The sequence below is a fragment of the Cynocephalus volans genome, chromosome 1, assembly GCF_027409185.1.
Source record: "Cynocephalus volans isolate mCynVol1 chromosome 1, mCynVol1.pri, whole genome shotgun sequence".
Classification (NCBI taxonomy): domain Eukaryota; kingdom Metazoa; phylum Chordata; class Mammalia; order Dermoptera; family Cynocephalidae; genus Cynocephalus; species Cynocephalus volans.
The window spans coordinates 223293622-223315936 of NC_084460.1; the positions used below are offsets into that span (position 1 = coordinate 223293622).

A 22315-nucleotide genomic window follows, 5' to 3' on the forward strand; every position below is an offset into this window, starting at 1 on the left:
ATTGGCATATTTTTTAAAGTAGCGAGGGGACCCACGTGACTGGCATGGAGAATGATGGTAGGAGATGAGATCAGAAAGGTATTAAGTAGAGGCTCTCCTATTTGATGCAAATTGTGACTATAATTTCTTTAATTAACCAAAAGTCGGTGGCATCAAGGAATCATATGGTACCTACTTAGGCATTTTATCTTATTTTCACCTTAGAAAATAAACTATAATTAACATAGAGTGACATGCACAGATATTAAGTATACAGTTCAATGAGTTTTGACTATTGTAAAACCCTTTGTAATGCATACATAATCAGAAACTACATCTATAAAATATCTCTGCCTTCTGATTCTTTTGTTCTCCATCCCACTGCACACTCACATACTGAACAGGCATGGCTTCTGGAAGGACAGGCAAGGGGAATCCTCATTCTTTTTTCTAATTCTTTTGATGATGTTCCTGATAATAACAATATTACTAACTACTACTTCTACTAATAACTAATTTATATCAGGTTCTCCCTATGTGCCAGGCACTGCTATAAGAGCTTTATGTGTATTCATTCATTCTCACTCATCCTAACTTTATCGGGTAGCTACCACTATTCACATCTTGTGGATAGGTAAACCAAGGTATTGAACATTTAAATAACTTGAATTAAATCACACAATTAGTGAGTGCTGGAACCCAGATTTAAATCATGACACTGTAACTCTGCAACATATATTTTTAGAACCTATGCTAGGTTGCCTCCTAACAGTAGAATTTTACGATATGAATATTTGAGCTTTCCTTAGTTAAAATGCAAGAATGCAAGTGAGGGCAAATATATATATGTAAATAAATTTTTTGTCTTCTATTCCACCACTTTTCCACAAAAGGCATTTATTTAACATTACTTTCAGTGTGGTGTAGTTTTTCAGTGGACCCTTTGGCTTAGGCTGTGAGTGGATTCCCCAGGTCTACCTTAATTTTTGATCCTCATCCATGCAAAGATTAGTCTTCCTATCAGTCAGACCTGGAGCTAGTTTAGGTTATTTTTTTAGTGCTTGCCCACTAGATTTATCAATCCATAAACCAAACTCTGCATGATTATCTGGTCATCAGCTCACAGAAGCTCCTGCATAGCTATTTAAAATATTTAAAGTGTGCTGGGTGCCTGAAACTTCTGGAAGCACTACCAACAGTCTTACACTAGCTTCCAGGATCCTTTGGCAGCCCCGAGAGTATAGCCTCATAAAATAGATTGAATAAATTTGCACCCATTATGCAATTTTCTACAAAAGAAAATATATGACTACAGATAAAAATATGTCTAATAGCAACAAAACTGGATTCCCTGGGTAAATAATAATGTCCTAATTAAAACCAAAATAAAACAAATAAAAAAACAAAACAAGGCCAGAGACTTTTTTCTTCTTGTTTTAATAACACAGTTAGCAGACCCTAACCTTAATCTACATTTTATTTTTTATATTTGAAATCTTTTTTTAATAAAGAGGAAAAATGGTTATATTTGCAAATAAAAATCCTATAATATCTCATAGAACATCTGGCTGATACTATTATTTAGGTGGTCAAGAAGAAAAGGGAAAGGCAATCTGACTAGCAAGATGGTACTTGGTAGTTTTCTGTCTCTTGAAGTTTTTCTATATGGATAAATATTTTTAAAGCAGGAAATATCTGTGTTTAAAAGATTTTTGAAACAATTAGTTAAGGAATCATAGTACCAGAGAGAAGAGCCTGTAGTTTATGCAAGTTGGTCATGCTCCATATTGGCTTGGCAAACCAAGCATATTACAGAACTTGGATTTCCTGGCTGCTTGAGAAACAGAACAGTATTTGCAAGTAAATAAGAGCTTAGTGGATTAAAAAACATAATACACATGATGATTTGCTTAAATAAACCTGGGCCACCAACTGGGCTTATGTTGGTTAGTGTTACTGTGTATGCTGAACCATCTTTCTACTCTATCGGTTTTGTTCCCATGAAAAGAGGACTAATGGGAAAACAGTATATGAGATTATTACTTTACAAGTGCCAAGGGATAAGAACCTTGTGCATGATAATGCTCAGGCTGTTTTCAAAATGCAGGTGTTTTCAAGGTATAGGTAGAATTAAAAACCTGAAATATGTAAGGAAAGATTCTTTTACAAATAAAAATTTTAAACTGCAAGTTAGTTTTATAACATGAAATAGTAAAGTTGGACTTCTGTCAGTGCTAATGCCTTAATATGTAGATCTAGCAGGCTACAAAATTAAAATAATTTGAATAATGCTTGAGTGGCAATAAGATATGATTTTGACTTTCTATCACAAGTAAGTTTAAATTAAATTCTCAATAATCTCAATTGTTAGAGTCTTATTGGGCAATGATTTATCTTATGCATTTTAATATTTAATATTCAGTGATTTCAGATTTTTTACTATAATAATATTCTTCATATTTTCTTTTTAAAGTATTCCCTTTCTTATCTTGCTTAAGCTTCACAATACTTTTTGAGATGGTTAGGGCAGGAAATATGTTATAAATAAAGAAAATGAAGCACAGAAAGGCAAGATGACTCCCTACAGTCATCTCCTCACTTGATGGCAGAGCCAGGAGTGTTGCTATTTACATCTTTAAGTATCATTATAAAGTATTCCTTCTAAATCTGGAGATGGTCATTCAGTAACCATCACTGTTACAAGTACTTTTCCATTGAATTTTTTTCTAAAATGACCTGAAAGGACCTACTCCATCTTAGGTCCAAAGAAAGACAGAAAATTTGATAGCTTGGATTGTTTCGTATCTCACATTTAGAAAAGCATGCACACAATAACGGGAAATGTGTGTGTGTGTGTGTGTGTGTGTGTGTGTGTGTGTGTGTGTGTGTGTGTGTGTATCCTGCTGAGAGAACACTTCCCTTGTTATCATATTTAGAGGCTGGGTTCCAAGATTTAGCTGTCATTTTTAGAGAAAAGTGAAGTTGAAATGAAACAATAAGAAAAATAGTTAGCATTCCACTTTTTTTCCCCCTGGAAAATGAATAAACCCCAAATATCATATATTTTTTGGATTTTCACATGATGTATCTATCCTTTTGTAAAATGTACATATTCTGTATAAATGTAAATTTTATGAAGACTCTCTGTTATAATGATTATTTTTTTAACTGTCACTTTATGTGGATTTTGAATTTGTTACTAGTTTGGGTTGGTTGTAACAGGCAGCAGCATTTCTGTTTCTTTGCAATGCTCAGTCAGCTGCCATTAATTTAAAGAGCTTCTGCTTCAGCAAATTGTATGACGCTTTTGTTTGGGACAAATTTTTGTGAAATATTTCAAGTACCTTTTTTTCATACTGCTCACCCCGAATATATGTCAAAACTATATTACTTATTTTAGTCACATCCATAAATTTATACTTCAATTGATGTTGTTTTAAGTGTGGCAAATAATATCAGATTATTTTTGGTCTGATTTATTGACTACATAGATAGAAACTACTTAACCAGGTAATTATTGCTTGATATAGTGTAAAAACAAATATGCGTGTGGTATTAATTCTATACTGAATTTGATTATCTTGGTAATTATGCACATATCTTTATTATGCCCTTAGAATTCTTGCTCTGGTTATTTTAAGTCATTTTACATTAATATGTCGTTACTCCTCTGTTAAATAGTTTGCATGCATGCTCTCTATTCTAAAATACACATCTGTTGTGGATACTTTCTATGCAGACCAGATGGGGTTTTTAGGGCTAAATAACTGTTGATTTATTTCTTGTAAATGCCGTATTTGAGAATCTGAGAACAGTTTTTTTTCTGTTTCATATCTTATTATTAATAACTGTCTGTTCTGCATGCTGCTTTACAAGCATGATTGTAATTAATCCTCATAACAAATCTTTAGGTTTGGCATTGTTATCCTCACTTCATAGATATGAAAAGCAAGGCTTAGAGATTCTCCCATAGCTAGGAAGTGAATAGAACCAGACCTGTCTGGCTGTAAAGGTCAGCTCTTAGCCACTATAATATATTGTATGCCAGGATGGTTTCTATTTCAGTATTATTAGCTCACCCAAAGTACTGAATCAAGGCAAATTTAGAATTTCGCTATTCAACAACCTAGTGCTGTACAGAATATCATGATAGGACTTTAACGTAAAGATGATGCATCTCAAAGAAATGAAACAGTTTTTCAACGCCCCAGCATAGTAGTGGCAGATCTAAAGATCTAGCATTAGGTGTTAGAATTTTGATCACATGGCTTGCTAACAACTTTTATTTATTTGGGCTTTTAATTATGGATTTGAGGGCCTGAGTGCTGTTATAGATATATTTGAGAACATTAAATAAGTCCTATATTTCATATTATATGTCATTTAATGCAAAAAAGCCCCCCAAAACTGTACTATAATTAAATTTTCTTTTTTTTTTAAATACAGTGGAATGCATCCTGTTTTTATCCTGGAGTTCACCTCTGTGGCTTGGATTTATCACAGTAGCATTTGTCTTCGATCTGTGTGCTAACTAGAAATCAAGGAAAGACATGAGGAGATTTGTTTACTGCAAGGTGGTTCTAGCCACTTCACTGATGTGGGTTCTCGTTGATGTCTTCTTACTCTTATACTTCAGTGAATGTAACAAATGTGATGACAAGAAGGAGCGATCCCTGCTGCCTGCATTGAGGGGTAAGTGCTTATGAAGCAAATGTATTTACAGAGATGAAAAGGGTCGTGACCCTTAGCAAAATATGAAACATCAAATAAGAATGGTTTTGCCTTATTAAATTAGAAAAGCATTTTGGCAGAAATATTAATGTACGTTTAACCAGGGGGAAGTTACTTTATTTTTCTTGGCCTTAGGGGCTTTGTTGGAAGAAGTGAAGAGAGTTAGCTAACCTCAAAGATACCTAATAATTCCAGTATTCTGTGACTGTACGGAAAGAACAATTTAAGGAACATTCAACTTTGACAGAATTTTAAATCTAGGCTACCAGAAGCCAGAAGCCTTCAAAGACAAAGCATGACATGAAAGGAAAAAATTACTAAAGTAAGACAGGTGGGGATTGTAGCAAACTGGAACTGTGCATGACACCCCTAAAGACTTTCAAAACAATTGGAAAAAAATACACAAACTAATATTTGAAACAAAACACATGTTGTTGGCCATATTCACCCTGGGGACCACCAGATTGTTAGCTCTATGTTAAATGCCAAAAATAATTTCAAGTACTGTGTATTATAAAAGTCTCTTTAACTCAGTATTTTCCTCTTCAGGGACCAGTTTCAATGACTAGCTAAGAGTGAATGTCAAAGAAAGGAAATAATTTGTATGAATGGGATTTATCAGTGAAGGCATAGAGATTCATTACTGCAAAGTGATTCCAAACAGTATTCTCTATGCTTTCCTTTTTGTTAACTTCAAGATTTGTAAATATATTTCTGCAATATTTTTAGTAAATGGATGCTTCTAAACTACTCGAGTGCTCATTTTGTTGTCATTGAACTACATGAATTCTCTGCTTAGCAGAAGTTTTCTGCATAAATATTACAAAAGGTAAACATTGAGTCCCATTTGAAATGTTTGTACCTTTTGGAAAAGTGAATCTAAATTACCAAGTTGAGAGTTGCATTTGTTTAATGAATGAAATCTGCTTTTAATGTTATAGATATTTTGATGTTATTTATTAATAAAAATGTTCTTATAAACAAACTTTTATTGATACTCCCTGGTTGTACGAGGTTTACGGAAACATAGAGCATTTCCAATAAATTAACTTTTGTTTAGAGACTATTTTGAGTATCCTGAGTTTGCTCTAGATTGCAAAAGTGTTCTTGCTCAGTTGGAGAAATTCTGAGTATCTTTTTAAAATGGGTCTAACTCTGTCAATGTAGTTTCTGACTAATACAAAGAACTGAGAGAAAGTATTTTGGAGGTGACTGAACCTAGACCCATTGAGGTAATTGATATGAATTTTTATGCCTTCTATACTACACTTATTCACAGAGGAAAACTTCATGAGTCCATCAGTTTTTGATAAATGAACATGGGGATTGATTTGCTGATCTTTACTTAAAACCCCAGAATAAATCAGCCTTCCCTGCTTCATCATTAGAATCAGTTGAGCTGCTGCTTGGCTGAAAGCAGAAATATGTTTTGATGGATCACATCAGTGTAGCATGATCACTTTGTCATTTGTTGAACACAGACATCTGGACTGGTCACAAAAAAATGTTACATCCTGATTCAGAAAAACTATGACAGCCTTTTTTGCAAGTACCAAAAAAGTACAGTTTTGTTGATTTAAATTCTTAATGTCAGTCTTAAATTTCAAAATGTGAAATTTAATAATGAAAGGTGAAAATAGTAAGTCTTCCTTGTACTTAATCTGTAAAATTGAGTATGTTCTCTTTATTTGTAAGACTTATCTTAGTCTGTTTGGGCTGCCGTAACAAAACGCAATAGACTAGGTGGCTTAGAAACAACAGAAAATTTATTTCTCACAGTTTTGAAGACTGGGAAGTCCAAGATCAAGGCATTGGCTGATGGAATGTCTGTTGAGGTCCTATTCCTCAGAGACGGTTGTCTTCTCACTAACTTCACATGACAGAGGGTTAAGGGATCCCTCTGCAGCGGTTTTTTTATAGGAGCACTAATTCCATTCATGAGGGCTTCACCCTCATGACCTAATCACTTCTGTCTAGCTCTTTTACCTGACCGTAATCATGCTAACTGGGCCTATTGTTGAGCTAGGGCTGGGTCTGGAGCTCACAGACCCCTCAAGCCCGTTGTCCAGACTGCATCACAAACCCTTCACATGCCAGGCTGGGTCCCCAGATCCCTCACATGCCAGGCTGGTTCACCAGACCCCCCACACGAAGGTCTATGAGCTAGGTAACTGGCAAAAAGGTCCTTGGAGCTGTAGGCCCGAGAACATGGCTGCCCACGGGTGGATGCTCAAAGCAGCCAATGCTAGCCAAGTTGTGGCACTGCTCATGTGCACTAACTCCACCCACACACAACTTATTTACAAAGAATGTGCCACACTACCCTCAACTGGATGTAAGGTGAGGGGGCCTGATTAAATTATTCTATTTTTCCCAACAACTTCCTAAAGGCCTTACCTCCTAATGCCATCACCTTGGGTATTTGGATTTCAACATATAAATTTCGGGGGGGGGGGGGTGTCACAAACATTGAATACATTGCACTTGTTTAATATTGCACATTAATATTATTTATCTTAAATAAATAAGAAATAGACTTGAGGGATTTAATTCCATTGTCTATTGTTACATATTATTTCAGAATATTACTTTATTTAGGAATTTGCACCATGCATTTAAAATATTTTATTTACAGGTAGATGATGCTGTGCAAAGTGAGTGCACTTGACTGAAATTTTCATGTTCTAAATCTGCTAAAAGCAAGTTTTTGACTTCTAAAAACGTGATCCTTCTGTACCTATGTGTCTACATTATTAATACAAAGGCTTTTAAGTTGGCAGTTTTTAAGATCCCTTGTATTTCTAAATTCTGAACAATTTGTTAGTACCCAGTATTTGCATACAAGCTCAATTAATTCTTGAGATTATTTTCATTCATTCATTAATCAATTCATCAATTATTTATTAAGTACTTACTGTGTCCTAAGTCCTAAGTATATCACTGAGGTCCCTGCTAATATGGAGCTTATAGTCAATAATAAATATTTCTCTTTCTTTCTCATTCTCTTTTCTTTTCTCTCTCTCTCTCATATATATGAATGTATACATATTTTTATGTGTGTATCTCTATAAAAGTAAAGTAGTTTAGAAATGGTTACAACATATAATGGATGTTAGGGTGAGGAAGAAGGATGCTCTAAGTAGAGAAAACTGGATCAAGGACATTAGATAAAACTTCACAGAGACTGTGGCATTAAAGTTGAGGTCTACATCATAAAAATAGAAAATCACTAGTTAAAGTAGAAAATTTCCATGGAATGATAAAGATTCCAGAACACTCAGGATACTTCTAAAGGAGAAAAATACTGAATGGGAGTGTGACTAATCAAATAACAGATCTTAAAATTTAAAGTAAGACTGTGGTATTGGCACAGAGGGGCACAAGGGAAGAAAGATTGCCCACAGGAATAGAATGAGACCCTACATATAGACCCCATATATTTCAAACATTGAGTATATGACAGAGAAGACACTGAAGATCAATGGCGTAGAGAGGGGGTGTTCAATAAATGGAGCTAAGAATAAGATGTTAATCCACTTGAAAAATGATGTAATTGGGTGCCTAACTCATGTCATAGCCAATATAAACTTTGGATGTATGAAGGACTCATATGCCGAAAACAAAACTAACACTTAAGTAGAAAAAAATATTAGGCATTTATACGACCTTGGAATAAGGAAAAAATGCTTAAATAAAGCCCAAATACATTGGCCTTAAAAGAAAATGTTGATAAATTTGACTACATTAAAATTGAGAAAGTTGGTTTATTCAAATATACCTTAAAGCAAGTAAAAAGACAAGTTTCAGATTGCAGAAGATATTCAAAGAAAATGCAACTGACAAATTATTGTCAAGTATATATAAATAACTTGATTATTAGAATATCAGGTATATGTAAAATTTTCCTATTACTAATTTTAAAAAGCCCAAATAACCCAATGGAAAAAATGGACAAGAGGCCTGAATAGACACTTTATATGAAAGGAAACACATATGGCTAATAAACTTATGAAGAGATAATTAGCATCAACTGTAATCAGGGAAATGCAGATCAAGCCTACAATAACATATCATTTATATCCATTCAACTGGCAAAAATTACAAAGGCTGATAATACCAATTGCAAGAGATAATACATCTGTACATTTTTTAAATAAATTCAGATAGCAGTTTTGCATTATGTCTGAAATCTGAACATTCGTATATGACTCAGTATTCACAGTCATATATCCAAGAGTATTTCTTCCACATGTACAAATATTGTTCATAGCACTAGTCTTCATAAAAATAAAACCTGAAAATAAATCATAGGCCCATCACTGGAAAAGTTGATGAATGGACATTGGTATATCAATAAAAAGAGATATTATACAGTAGTGAAAATGAATGAACTAGACACTGTCATCAACATGAATGATCTTGACAATACAATAGTAAGTTAAATGTAAAAGTTATACTCCTCCAATATAATACTGCCAATATAATACAGCTTAAAAAGCTAAAAACAACTAAAATTTGAAAACATACATTTTAAGAATATATAGAGATGCAACAAGACTTTATAGAAAGCAAGTAAGACTAATTATGAATATAGGATTTAGGATGTTGGCTGTCAGGTGTCGGGGGAGATGGAGCATGGGATGAGAAAGTGAACATTTTGAATGAATATGGAGCATTACTAAGGTCCTAGATTTGTTTGGGATATGGGTTTAATGTGTCTATTACATTATATGGATAACTAAATGAATAAATAAGATCCACTGAATGGGTTTCAAAAGCAGGTAACCACTGAATGGATTTGAAAATCAGAGCAGACAAGAGTAGATTGTGTTATGGCAAGATTGCTCTGGATGTGATGTAGAGAATGGACTGGAGAAGAGCCACTCTCCTCAGGGGGCTGGGTAGGAGGCTGTGGCAGCATTTCTTGTGTTCTGTGTAGGAAGTAATGCCTGCTTAGAGCAGAGTGGTGGCAGTGAAGTGTGAGAGAAGTAGGTAAAATCAAGAGGCATTAAAGATACGAGAGTAAGAGAGCTGGATGCTTGACGGGCTCTGGCAGGAAATGTCAAGGACAAACCTTGGGTTTCTTGCAAGGCACCATTTGATTCAATTTTTGAGAGAGAGAAAAATGTAGGAGGAGATGATTTGAGGGTGAGCATTGAGTGTCTTTATGGAGATGGTGAGTCTGAGGCACCTGTTAGGCAACTGAATGGAATTGTTCAGTAGGAAGTTGGCTACATTATTAAACTCTAAATATCAAACTTAAAAAAAAATCACTTTTAAGACCATTCTTCTGAGATGGATTACATTCTTACCTTCTTTTTTAAATGGAAAGTGTATGTAATATAATTGGATCTTTATTACTGAGTCAGCATTATCATTACACATCAATTATTGAACAATGCTTTAAAAAAGAGATGATCTAGGGACTTTACGGGAGCATGCAGACCTATTCCAATATTAGATAAATTCATGGATCCTATTTCTTTTCCTGTTCTCTAAAGGATTGCTTTTTGTTAATGTAAGTACTTGTTGGGAGAGCATATTACTTCTTTTGTGCCAATATAGTGCCACCTAGAACTCAAACGCACAGAAGGATATTTCTAAATCCTAACTGGTATGGAATACTAAGTGGTGCCACTTTCAAGTCGGAACAGATAGAATAGATAATTGAGTGAATAGGTATTTTAAAAGCCCATTGATGCTGCAGTGCACCTGCAAACACTTCGGGAAAATTTGAGGTCGTGTGGCAGGTTTGCATGAGCATTGTGTCATGGTGGATCCTAGTCTTGGCTCCCTCACTAATGGCCTGTGTCCTTAGGCAAGTAAATTAATCTCTCTGGGCCTCAGTTGTCATCTGTAAAGTGAAATGAATATGAATCATGATTTTTAGCATCATGATTTTTAGAATCATGCTAGTCCCCAAATGAATGATTATATGTTTCTAGCTTTTTTTTTTTTTTCTTCAAAAAAAACTATGGAAAGTGAACTACTTTAGTGCCTAGCTTTGGATCAGTTCATAATATGCGGTTTGAAATGAGAAATAGACGTGATACGATGGGAAGAGATCTGTTTAGAAGCCCAGAGGGCATTCCTATCATAACAGAGGGCAGAAAGGGTATAGTATTATGACATTTCAGAAGGAAAGGAAACCTATTTTTCTTTACCCTATCTTGAATCTTAAACATATTACACATATATAGGAAATGTAATGAAACTTATTTTCATAAAAAGGGAAAATATCAAAGAAAGAATTTCTGTTTGCATGGGAAGAAAGATAGGTACATTAGCTAGTAATGATAACACAAAATAATAATTTTAAGTATTAACTAAATAACTGAATTTGAAATTATTTACAAATGTTAGTATAGTTAATTCTCATAAAAAATCTGTGAATTAGGCATTATTATTAATTATTATTATTATTATTATTATTATTATTTTATACATAAAGAACTGAGGGAGAGTGAGGCTTAGGGGACCTGCCAGAATTTTAACAAGTAAAACAGGATTTGGTTATTACACTACAAATTCAGTAAAGGGCTTTGACAATAAATGACAGTATGCATTGGCGTTCAAGTACTGTGCTTTCACTTGGATACCAATGTAGAGGTATGTTTTCTGAAAACTTGAAATGAATGTTTTGACTTGACTTTCTGAGAAACTCTAGACTCTCCAGGTCTCCCTGGCCAGTAGGATGTGTAAGTTTCATCCAGGAAAATGTTTACCAGGGATCATTCTGCCTGAAGATCATTTATAAAACAGACATTACCTTATCTGGCATTTTAAGGTTCTGCAAATTTACTCTTATCTACTTGTGTCCTTCAGACCTGAATGGGGGGAAATCAGGAAAATGAGTGGAATTGCTGACCAATGAATGATCTTAATTTAATACTTCCATATTACCCTTGGTTCTGCCAGGCAAACTAACTGATTTCTTCTCATGAATCCAGGGAGACAGGTGGCCTTGCTCTCTTGAATTTTTGACAATGGCCTGTTTGTGTAAGCCTCCCCCCCCCTTTTTTTTGGCATCTGGCTGGTATGGGGATCTGAACTCTTGACCTTGGTGTTCTAATACAGTGCTGTAAACAACAGAGCTAACAGGCCAGCCACTTGTAGCCATGTACTCATTTTTTAAACAGCAATTTTTTGTTGATTTTTTAATTAATCTTTAGTGCTTCAGGAGAGGATTCCAGTGTTTGAGGGGAAAACAAAGACTGGTGAATTAAAATATTAAAACTAACATCATATTTTCTCTATTTTTAAAAATATATGGCTTCACCTTTTGGGAGATGGGTAGACAAGTGTGATTGATTAAAATGCATTGTCAGTGTTAGAATTTCCCTGAATAAATTATGACGACCACTAAAACTTTCAGGTGAAAATATTTATAGTCTTACAAAAAGTGAGGCACGAACTAAGGGCATATATGAGTATTTCCCAGATAATATTCAGTCAGTTCTATATATAGTGTTCAAAAATGAATAGGCCTCATAAAATTTTGGCTTCTGATATTTGCTTTGGTCTTTCATACTCTTATTCACAGTTTACTGTGATCCTTCTGACAGTCCACACAGAAATATCAATGACAAGAATGAAGATAAATTGTAATAATAAGCAATTATGAGGTTTAGTGTGGTAGGTGCTTTATATACATTATTTCAATTAATTTTCAAAGCATCATTGAGGGTAGGTACTATTATTATATTCATTTACATGTGAGAACTGAGATATAAAAAGTTCCATTAAATTCCCCAAGGTCGCAAAACTAGAAAGAGGGAAGAAAGGACTCAAAGCTGGTTTGTCAGACTTTCGAGCCCATACTTTGAACTACTAGGCTATGCTGTGTCCCTGACTCAGGGATGCCTGGACTCCTTTTAGGTAAAGTAATCTTAATATTTATATACTATTTATAAAATATTTATATAAACAAGGATATTTCTGGAGGACTTAAAAGGAGATGACTTTAGGTTAAAAATGTCCCATTTAATATAACTTAAGGGAAAAGTGCCTCTACCAAGCTCACCTTGCCTTACTGCAATTTTGCATTTACTGAGTCTCTATAGTATACTGATTAATTTAGGTTGCAATTTTCCTCAGCAGTGACTTTTGGGGCCAACCCTCTGAAGTGTTAGAAAGGAGATAAAAGCTGAAAACAATGGAGTAACGCTGTTTTTTATCAAACTTAATGAGAATAACTAATACTAATGTTTCATCCATTTTTCAGTAAAAGTACTAGGCTAAGTCCTCTGTAATGCACAGAGTTTGATCACATAGAACATCTGTCTTCAAAAATCACATAGTCCAGTGTAGACACGACATGTGCATAAATAACTACATTACAAAACAAAGTGGAGGCTGCTGTAAGAAAGACAAACCATGGTGAGAGTTAAGAGACCTAGAAATGTATATGTTATGTAGACATTTGAACACTGGGAGGGAGGGGATAGCAGGAGGAAATGAAGTACTGGGAGAACGCCATTCCCTTTCACAAATTAAGGATATAAGAAATGGTGAATTAGCTGATTGGAGCAGAATCAACCATGAAAGTGATTTCTTACCTAAATTTTAGGTTGAAATTAGGATAAAGACAGATTTAAAGGACTTTAAGTGGTAGGAAAAGGAATTTTAACTGTTTTCTAGGAAAAAGAGAGCCATTGAAGACTTCTGGAAAAGGAAGTGTTTATCGATCACCAGCTGAAGTTTAGAAGGAGAATACAAGTCTGTTATTTACATATACAAGACAGTATCACTAAGACATTTTTACCTTTATTTAAATAAAGCCTCCAATATAAGGTATTATTTATTAATTAAAACCACACGAATTAGATGGTAACTAAATGGGAATATGAAATCACCTAAATTGCTCTCTTTGCAAATTGATTACTTGGCACAAGAAAGATTCCTTTTTGTAAAATCAAATTTAGATATTATTTTTAAAAGTAACTATTTAAGTTACTTTTATCCAAATTTATCAAAATGTATACATTAAATATGTGCATTTTTTGTATATCAATAAAGCATAAAAAAGTACTACTCAAAATCTTTAGTTATTTAGTATTGAGCATTATCAGTAAACATTATTTGTGTGCTGATTTGTGTCAGAGGTGGAGATAGAACGATAAAGAAGACACATGGGTGAGCTTGGAGGACACTGTGTGAAGTGAAGTAAGCCAGGAACAGAAAGAGAAATGCCACATGTTCTCACTCATATGTGGAAGCTAAGAAAGTTGATCACATAGAAGTAGAGAGTAAAAGGGTGGTTACCAAAGGCTAGAAAGAGTCTAGAAAGGGTGGGGGGTAGGGGGGATAGTGAGAGGTTGGTTGACAGATAAAGTACAACTAGATGGGAGGAATATTATCGCGTGCTCTCTAGCACTGGAGGGGGATTGTAATTAACAACAGTTTATTGTCTAATTTCAACTAGCTAGAAGAGAAGACTTTGAATGTTCCCAATACAAAGAAATGAGAGCTGTTTGAGGTAATGGAAAAAAGGAAGTCAGTGGTCCAGGATTTCAGGGGATGAGGGAGGGAGGGAAGGAGGGATGACTAGGTGGAGCATAGAGGATTTTTAGGGCAGCAAAACTATTCTGTATGATACTGTAGTAGCTAATACATGACCTTATGCATTAGGCAAAATCCATAGAACTGTACGATACAAACAGGTAACCCTAACATAAAATTAAGTTAGTAATAATACATCAGTATTGATTCATAATTGAAATAAATGTACCACACTAATGTAACATGTCAGTAATAGGAGAAACTAAATGTGGATGGGGGGCTATCTGTACTTTCTGCACAATTTCTCTACAGTACTAAAACTGCTATAAAAACAAAGAAAAAAATTGTTGGGAAAAAAGAAAGATAAAGACATGTTCTTGTTTTCATGTTTAGCAGGGGAGAAAGGAATTCAAAATTATGTGAATGAAATGTGAGCATTATCAAAGCTGTGATAGCAGGAGGGGAGAGAATATATTGAATAAAGACAAAAAATCAATAAGATACTATCTGTACTTTGAAGACAAGATCTAATTTTCAATTTCATAAAGTCTGGAGTTGATTGAATAGAGAGTGGGAACAAATCTATTTACCAAATAGTCCACCAATAAAATAGTAATGGACAAATCTTATCTCTACCCACTAGAAAACATTGTCCCTAAAGGGCTACATTGTAGGAGAGACAAATAGCTAAGACAGAATTTTTATGAGTTTTGTCTGCTTCTATCTTCAGCCCCCCAAACAGTGCCTGGCACGTAGTGGGCGCTCAATTAATAGTTGTTGATTGAATGAAGAATGAATGCATGACCAGCTTGGCCCTTTCTGAGTGTTCTTCCAATCATAGAGTAGCCAATTTATCTATTTGAGTAAAAAACTTGAAGTGCCTCAATATTATCATTGGTAAAGTAGGCTTTTAAAAAATTGTTTAGTTTACACACATAGCCCAACTTAGAATATTTTCTTGTATCTTTTATTGTTCCATAAATTTGATTTATAGCACAAATAGGAAAATTTAGAGCCTGGGGACTACCTTTTTTTCCTTCAGATTCTGCCTTGTGCTGCATTTTGTATACTGTTTCTGTGATGCAGAGGCTTAGGTAAGATCATTACATATTAGCATTGCATTAGTGGTATCAGTGAGGAAAGCTCTAGCTGGAATAGGCATATCATGTGGGATATGTTGAGTGAATCAATACACAGGGGACACAGTAGGAACATTTATGAGAGTTTGATAGAGCAACTTTGAAAAAGCTGTGGGTTGGTGATATATTGTATTCATCTGTAAAAGACAGATAGAAGAAATGGAGATTATGGATAATGAATATAAGAAAGTAATATTGGAAAGCTCTAAGAGTGAAAAATCCAATTAAAAAGAAAAATTACCAAGAGTAAGCTGATGTGATTGTAAGCAGGACTCATGGTTAATCAATAAATTAAACTGCATGTAAATATAGCTTTGAAAACAATTAAGGAATATTATTTCTTATATCAACTTTATTGAAATGTATAATAAAATGCTCCATTTTAAGTGTACAGTTCTATGAGTTTTGACAAATGGGTCCCGAGTTGACCCCCACAATCATGATTTCCCCCCCAAATATTCCCTTATACCTCTGTGACATCAATTCTTCCACTCTGGCCTCAGACAACCACTGATCTGGTTTTGGTGATTATTGGTTAGTTTTGCATGTACTAGAAAATCTGATGAACAGCATTGGACACTGTCAACTCATGTGTTTGGCTGCTTTTGAGATTAATCATGGTGTTGAGTGTATCGGTAGTTCTATTACTGAGAAGTATTCTATTGTATGGTGCTTTAATCCATTTTGTGCTGCTATAACAGAATACGTGAGACTGGGAAATTTATAAAAAACATGAATTTATTTATCACTGTTCTGGATGCAAGTCCAATATCAAGGTACTGGCAGTTTTGGTTTCTGGTTCCAAGAAGACACCTTGTTGCTTTGTCTTCTGCAGAGGAGGAAAGTTGTGTCCTCACATGGCAGAAGAGTAGAAGATAGAGAACCCAGTTCCACAAGCCCTTTGTAAGTGGCATTATTCCATTCATGAGAGCAGAGCCCTCATAATCTAAACATCTCACAAAAGGCCACACCTGTCAATTCCTTCATGCTGGTGTTCAAGTTTCCAACACATGAATGTGGAGGACACCTTCAGACTATAGCATATTGATAGACTACAATTTGCTTATCCTTTCACTTGGTTGTTTCCATCTGTTTGCTATTGTGAATAAAACTACTATCTATATACAAGTCTTTGTGTGGACATATGTTTTCACAACTCTTGGGAAAATACCAAGAAGTAGAGTGCTGAGTCATATGCTAAGTGTATGTTTAATTTTGTGAGATACTGCCAGTCTGTTTTCCCAAGTTGTTATTCTATTTTCTATTCCTATCAGCAACATAGGAGAGATCTATTTACTCCATATCCTTGCCAACACTTCATAGCCAGAATTTTAAATTTTAGCCATTTTAGCAAGTTTGTTGTGGTATCTCTTTGTGATTTGAATTTGCATTTTTTGACAACTATTGATAATGAACATCATTTCAGTTTTTTTTATGAGCTACCTTTTCAAATTTGTTTTGCCTCCTTTTTAACCAGGTTGCTAGTCTGTAGCTTGCCTTTTTTTTTTTTTTTCTAGTGTTTTCTTTGTGCTAGAAGAGATTTTTAAATTTTGATGAAACTGTGAATGTATTTTTTTCTTTTATGCTCTATTTGCTGTCCTATCTAAGAAATCTTTGCTATGACAGGAACATGACAATTTTTCCCTGTATCTTTTTTTTCTAGAAGATACATGGATTAAGCTTTTAAGATTTGAGTTAATTTTTGTGTACAGTGTGAGGAGGATCAAGTTTCTTTTTTCCTAAATAGAAACCCAGTTGTTCCAGAAACGTTTGTTCCTTAAAGATAAGAAAGGCATGCATTTCAGTCTGTTTTTTGCTGCTATGACAAAATACCTGAGGTTGGGTCATTTATAAAGAAAAAAAATTTGGGGGGTCCATGGTTCTGGAGACTGGGAAATCCAAGGGCGTGGCAGCAACTTCTGTCAGTGGCTTTTGCACTGCATGATAAAATGGCAGAAAGTGAAATGGCAAGCTGAGCTTGCTTTTATAACACCCACTTTTGCGAAAACTAACTCACTCCTATGATAATGGCATTAACTCATTCATGAAGGCAGAGCCCTTATGACACAATCACCTTTTGAAGGCTCCACCTCTTAATACTGTTGCATTGGCAATTGTTTCCAACAATGAACTTTGGGGGATACATTCAAATTGTAGCAGCATGAATTTTAGAAATAAGAATACATTTACAAGTAATATTTCTCAGTATTCACCTATAAGGTTTCTATTGCTTATATGAATAATTTGGTTATAAATATTGGAGTTTACTTTCTAGAATTTACTGTACATTATATATAATTGATTTAAAATTTGTCAGACAACTTGAAAAATATCCAAATGTTACTGACCAAATCTTCTTTAGACATTTGATTTGGAGGACAATAAAAAATCCACTCTAATTTCTTTTAAAAATAGTACTATTTATTTTTTTCTGACAATAATATCGATAAATAGTCATCATAGAAAAAATTATAATAAAAATAAAGAAAAAAATAACTTGGAATTCTACCAAGAAAATGGCCTCATATTAAAATAAATTTTAAGTTTTGAATTTTTAAAATCAATACATTATGAACATGTTTTATCACTAAATAATGTTATTATGAACATTTTTTATGAAATTATCTTTGAAAATGTTATTGATTATATTTGTAGGCTAGATTCTTAGTTATGGATTAATTTTTATAAGGCATAAATATATTTTAAAATCTCCTGATAGATATTTTCAGTGATTTTCCGGGATGTCTATTAATCTTATGAACAGTGTATGAGAATACTTTTCTTAGCACAATATTTATAGCTTAATTGAAAACATATTTGCCAATTAGATTACTTTCTAATCACAAAGTCTTTGACTTTTTCTGTTTTTACTTTTTCTCACATTGAATTATTTGATTCATTTATATTTTTAGTATAATGACCTATTTTAATATTTTTGATAATTATTCACTTGTGATGTATATTGAACCATCTTTTCTCTTATTACTGATTTGCACTGTTCAAACTAACATGTAGAAAATCTTTGTAATGTATATACCAGAATCTGTATATCGGCTGTTTATCTGATTCCACTGATTTGTCTTTAAGATCATATACCAGAGCTAAACTAGTTTGATTATTTTACTTTATATTACCCGATGAAATACTTGACAGGTTGCAGACTTCATTGGGCTGGAGAATGAATACATTTTAGTACTGATCTTGGCTTTGCTACTTTCTGCATGTTTCCTGTATCAGTGTGTCACTGTCTTGATCTATAAAATGAGAGGCTTGGTGCAGACCTACCCTACTTCTGTATTCAAATGTTATGATTTTTTAATGATCAATGAATAGAAATATTGTTTTATCACCAGAGCTCACCATATTTTTAAATATAATCAGGCTGTGGAAATATGACAGAATATTCATCTAAAAAAATCTACATGGCAATAGTATAACCAGTATCCTTTCTCTTTTTTGTTTCATACTTTTTCAAAGTACATGTACAGGTGTTTTCTTACAGGTCTGTTGTATTGATTTTATTGGTACATTGAGTGAGGATATTGGAGATAAAATAGTATAGCAGCAAGAACACTGGTGCTATTGTTAGAAGATCTGGGTATTGCTGCGTCTCTGGTATTAACAAAAATTCTGATCCAGATGTAGTCTTACTTCCTCCATCTTTTGAGGATTAAAGAAACATCAACAACAAAAAAAAGCGTTAGGAATTATAAAGGGCTCTCCAAAAAAGGCACTAATGCATAAACCCCCAATTTACCTGAAAATAGTTCTAAAAACTAAGTCTTATTCCTTTAACTAGAAATGCTTTTAAATACAGTTTTTATTAAAAATCACTAAATATAATATGTGAGTCACTCTTTGGAAGATTTATTTTTTCTTCTGAGTTACAATAACATATGATCCCTATTTAAAACTTTTTTTTAATTTGGAAAAAATATAAGAAAGGATATAAAAACACCTATAAGCCAATCATATATAGATTATTATAATTACAGTTTTGGGTTTTTAAAATATTTCTAACAAGGATCCTACTTTATTTCATTTTTATATTCAGCTTTAATTTTCTGAATTTATATTTTGGACATTTTCTTGCATTACTAAATATTCCTGAAAACTCAATTTTACTGGCTCTACATTGTTCCATCTATTACATCATAATTTGTTTAACATTTAACATTAAAAGGAGGATAAAAAATTAAAAATCATTATTAGTTCCTCACTCACAACTGTTATTATTTGCTGCCATATAGTATGGTTCTATTGTGTTTTTCTCTCCTTTTTTAAAGTAATCTGTGAGATATAATTTATTTCATTATTAATGTACCTATTTTGGACATGCCTAATCCTACTTATTATTTATTAGATATGAGCTGGACCCCAAAAGATAGATTTCTGGAGGTGAGAAACGGTTCTTGAGAAAATTGGTACTCTTATTGAATTAGGTTTGTGTGCTTGCATTATTTTCAACATCTTCACCATTATTAGAGTTAGCACTTACTAAGTGTCTACTGTATGTCAAGCCCCGAACTCAAAGCTCCATGTGTGTATCACTTAATCTTCAAACATCTGTACAGATAAGTTAAGGGAGAATTATCTTGACAGAATATTTGTACTCACAGTCTCTGAATTCACTTTACATCTTCTCTCTTAAAACTACTCCAATCAGGTCCTTTTCACTATGACTTCACCAGAAATGCATTTATGACCTCTGTATTGCTAAATTCAATGGCCAATTCTCAGCCTTTGTTTTACTTGTCTATCCATAATATCTGAAACAATTAATCATTCTTACTTCCTTGTAATACTGTTGTTGTTTGTCTTAGAGGCTGTCACACTCTCCTGACTTTCTGCCTTGCTGACTACTTCACAATCTCCTTTGCAGCTTTTCCCTCTTCATCTCACCTCCCAACATTGATGTGGCCCAGGAAACGGGATTGCATTGATCTGTTTTTGTCTATGCTCACTCCCCCAGTGATCTTATCCAATCTAATCTCATTCCTTTATATGTCATGTTATAATTTTACAATTTCCAAATTTATATATTCATCTGACACCTCTTTTTTAATTTTTAGACATTTATGACCAAGGCTTAATTACCATTTCTTTTTGGATTCTAAGAAACACTTCAAACTTACTGTGTTCAAAACTGAACTCCCAATCTTCTACAAGTGGCTTCTCTTCTTGTGTTCTTCTTTATCCCAGTTTTTAGCAGCTCTATCACTCCAGTTGCTTAAGCCAAAAATCTTAGTTATTCTCAACTTTTCTCTTTCTCTCACATTTCACATTAGCAGATCTTATTTATTCTTCCTTCAAACTCTATTCGGAATTCAAACTTAAGTCACATCATGCCATTCCTCTGCTCAAACCTCTTTGTTGGCTTCCCATTACTCAGAGTAAAAGCTAAAGTCCTTGCAATGGCTTTACCAAGTTCTATGCCATGTGAACTGGAGTCATGTTGATTTCATGATCTGTCATTGTCCTCTTTCACACTCCACTCCGGTCACACTGACTTTCTTACTCTTCCTTGAGTATGTCAGGTGTCCTTTTGTCTTCAAGCCTGTGCCTTGCTGACTCTTTCTGCCTGTAATGTTTTTTTCTCCAGTTTTCCTCATGTCTTATTTTTTTTCCTCACCTCTTTCAGGCAGTATTTCAAATGTCACTGACTCAGTGTGACTTCCACGGCCACGCTATTTGAAAATGTAAATTGTTCCTAATCCCTGTATCTTCTATCTTTCTTCTTGGCTTTGTTTTTTACCATTATATTTTTCACCACCTGACAAGTTATATATTTTACTTGTTTACATCTTTTCTTTTTTTTTCTGCCTCCCTGCCCAAAGACATTAATGTAAGTCTATTTATTTTACTGCTATGTCTCCTAACAGTTTCTGGCACATCAGATGTGTTAATGAGGGAAAAAATACTCAGTGATTACTTGCTAATGCCGTCATGATGGGAGGATCTGCAGAGCAAGAATTCAACTTTTGTTCCAAAAATAATATACCACTGGAGAGAATCATTTCAAGACTCTAACTAGAAATATATATATATATATATATGCAACATAAATAGTATATAAATATGATAGGTTGATCATATTTATATACTATTTTTGTTGTATATATATTTTTAAAAAATTTTCTTTATAAAGAAAGCTTGAAGTTTTCCAACAGCTGAAAGCATCAATGATTTTTTCCTTTTATGATATAACTTTATAGTATTAAGGAAACTGCACGCATTATTGTACATACTATATGTTTTTTATATTACATACAAATTGGTCAAATTTTTATAACCACTGTGTTGGGTCTAATCATGTCCCACAAAGATTCATGTCAACTTGGAGCTTCAGAATGTGACCTTACAAGGAAATAGGTTCTCTGCAGATGTAATAAGTTAAAGATCGAGATGAGATCATACTGGATTATAGTAGACCCTAAATCCAATAATTGGTGTCTTTCTAAGAGGAGGAGTGGACAAAGAGACACACACATGAAGAAAAAGTTCATGTGAAAATGGAAGCAGAGATTGGAGTTATGCTGTCACATGCCGAGAAATTCTGTTGTCACCAACAGATGGATGAAGCAAAAAACGTTCTCTTCTGAAAACTTTGGAGGGAGCATGGCCCTGCTGGGACCTTGATTTTGGACTTCTAGCCTCCAGAACAGTGAGAGAATAAATTTCTGTCATTTTTAGCCACCAAATTTATGGTATTTCATTACAACAGCCCTAGAAAACTAACACAGCAACTAATAACCATTTTTCAAATATTCTGTACAGGAACAGAACAGGATGAGTGAAGACATGGCTTGTCCCGAATCACAAAATGATTCAGTCAGGATATTGAGGTGATATTAAGAAGTCTTCATTCCTGGTTCAAGATGCTATCGCAAATACACTTCTCCATCTTTCTAAATTTAATATCAGGATAAAAGTGAAAATATTTTATAATTCTGTAAAGATATGAG

The 22315-nt window shown here is 33.9% G+C and overlaps 1 protein-coding gene across 2 annotated transcripts in view; it reads left to right on the forward strand.

The window, feature by feature from the left end:
- The first annotated feature begins 4529 nt into the window (after window positions 1-4529).
- GALNT13 (polypeptide N-acetylgalactosaminyltransferase 13) overlaps window positions 4530-22315 on the forward strand; it is a 418871-nt gene continuing 401085 nt past the window's right edge. For both annotated transcript variants that reach the window (XM_063112481.1, XM_063112489.1), the window contains exon 1: window positions 4530-4671. In XM_063112481.1, the coding sequence (XP_062968551.1) occupies window positions 4530-4671 (142 nt within the window). The remainder of the gene's footprint in view (window positions 4672-22315) is intronic.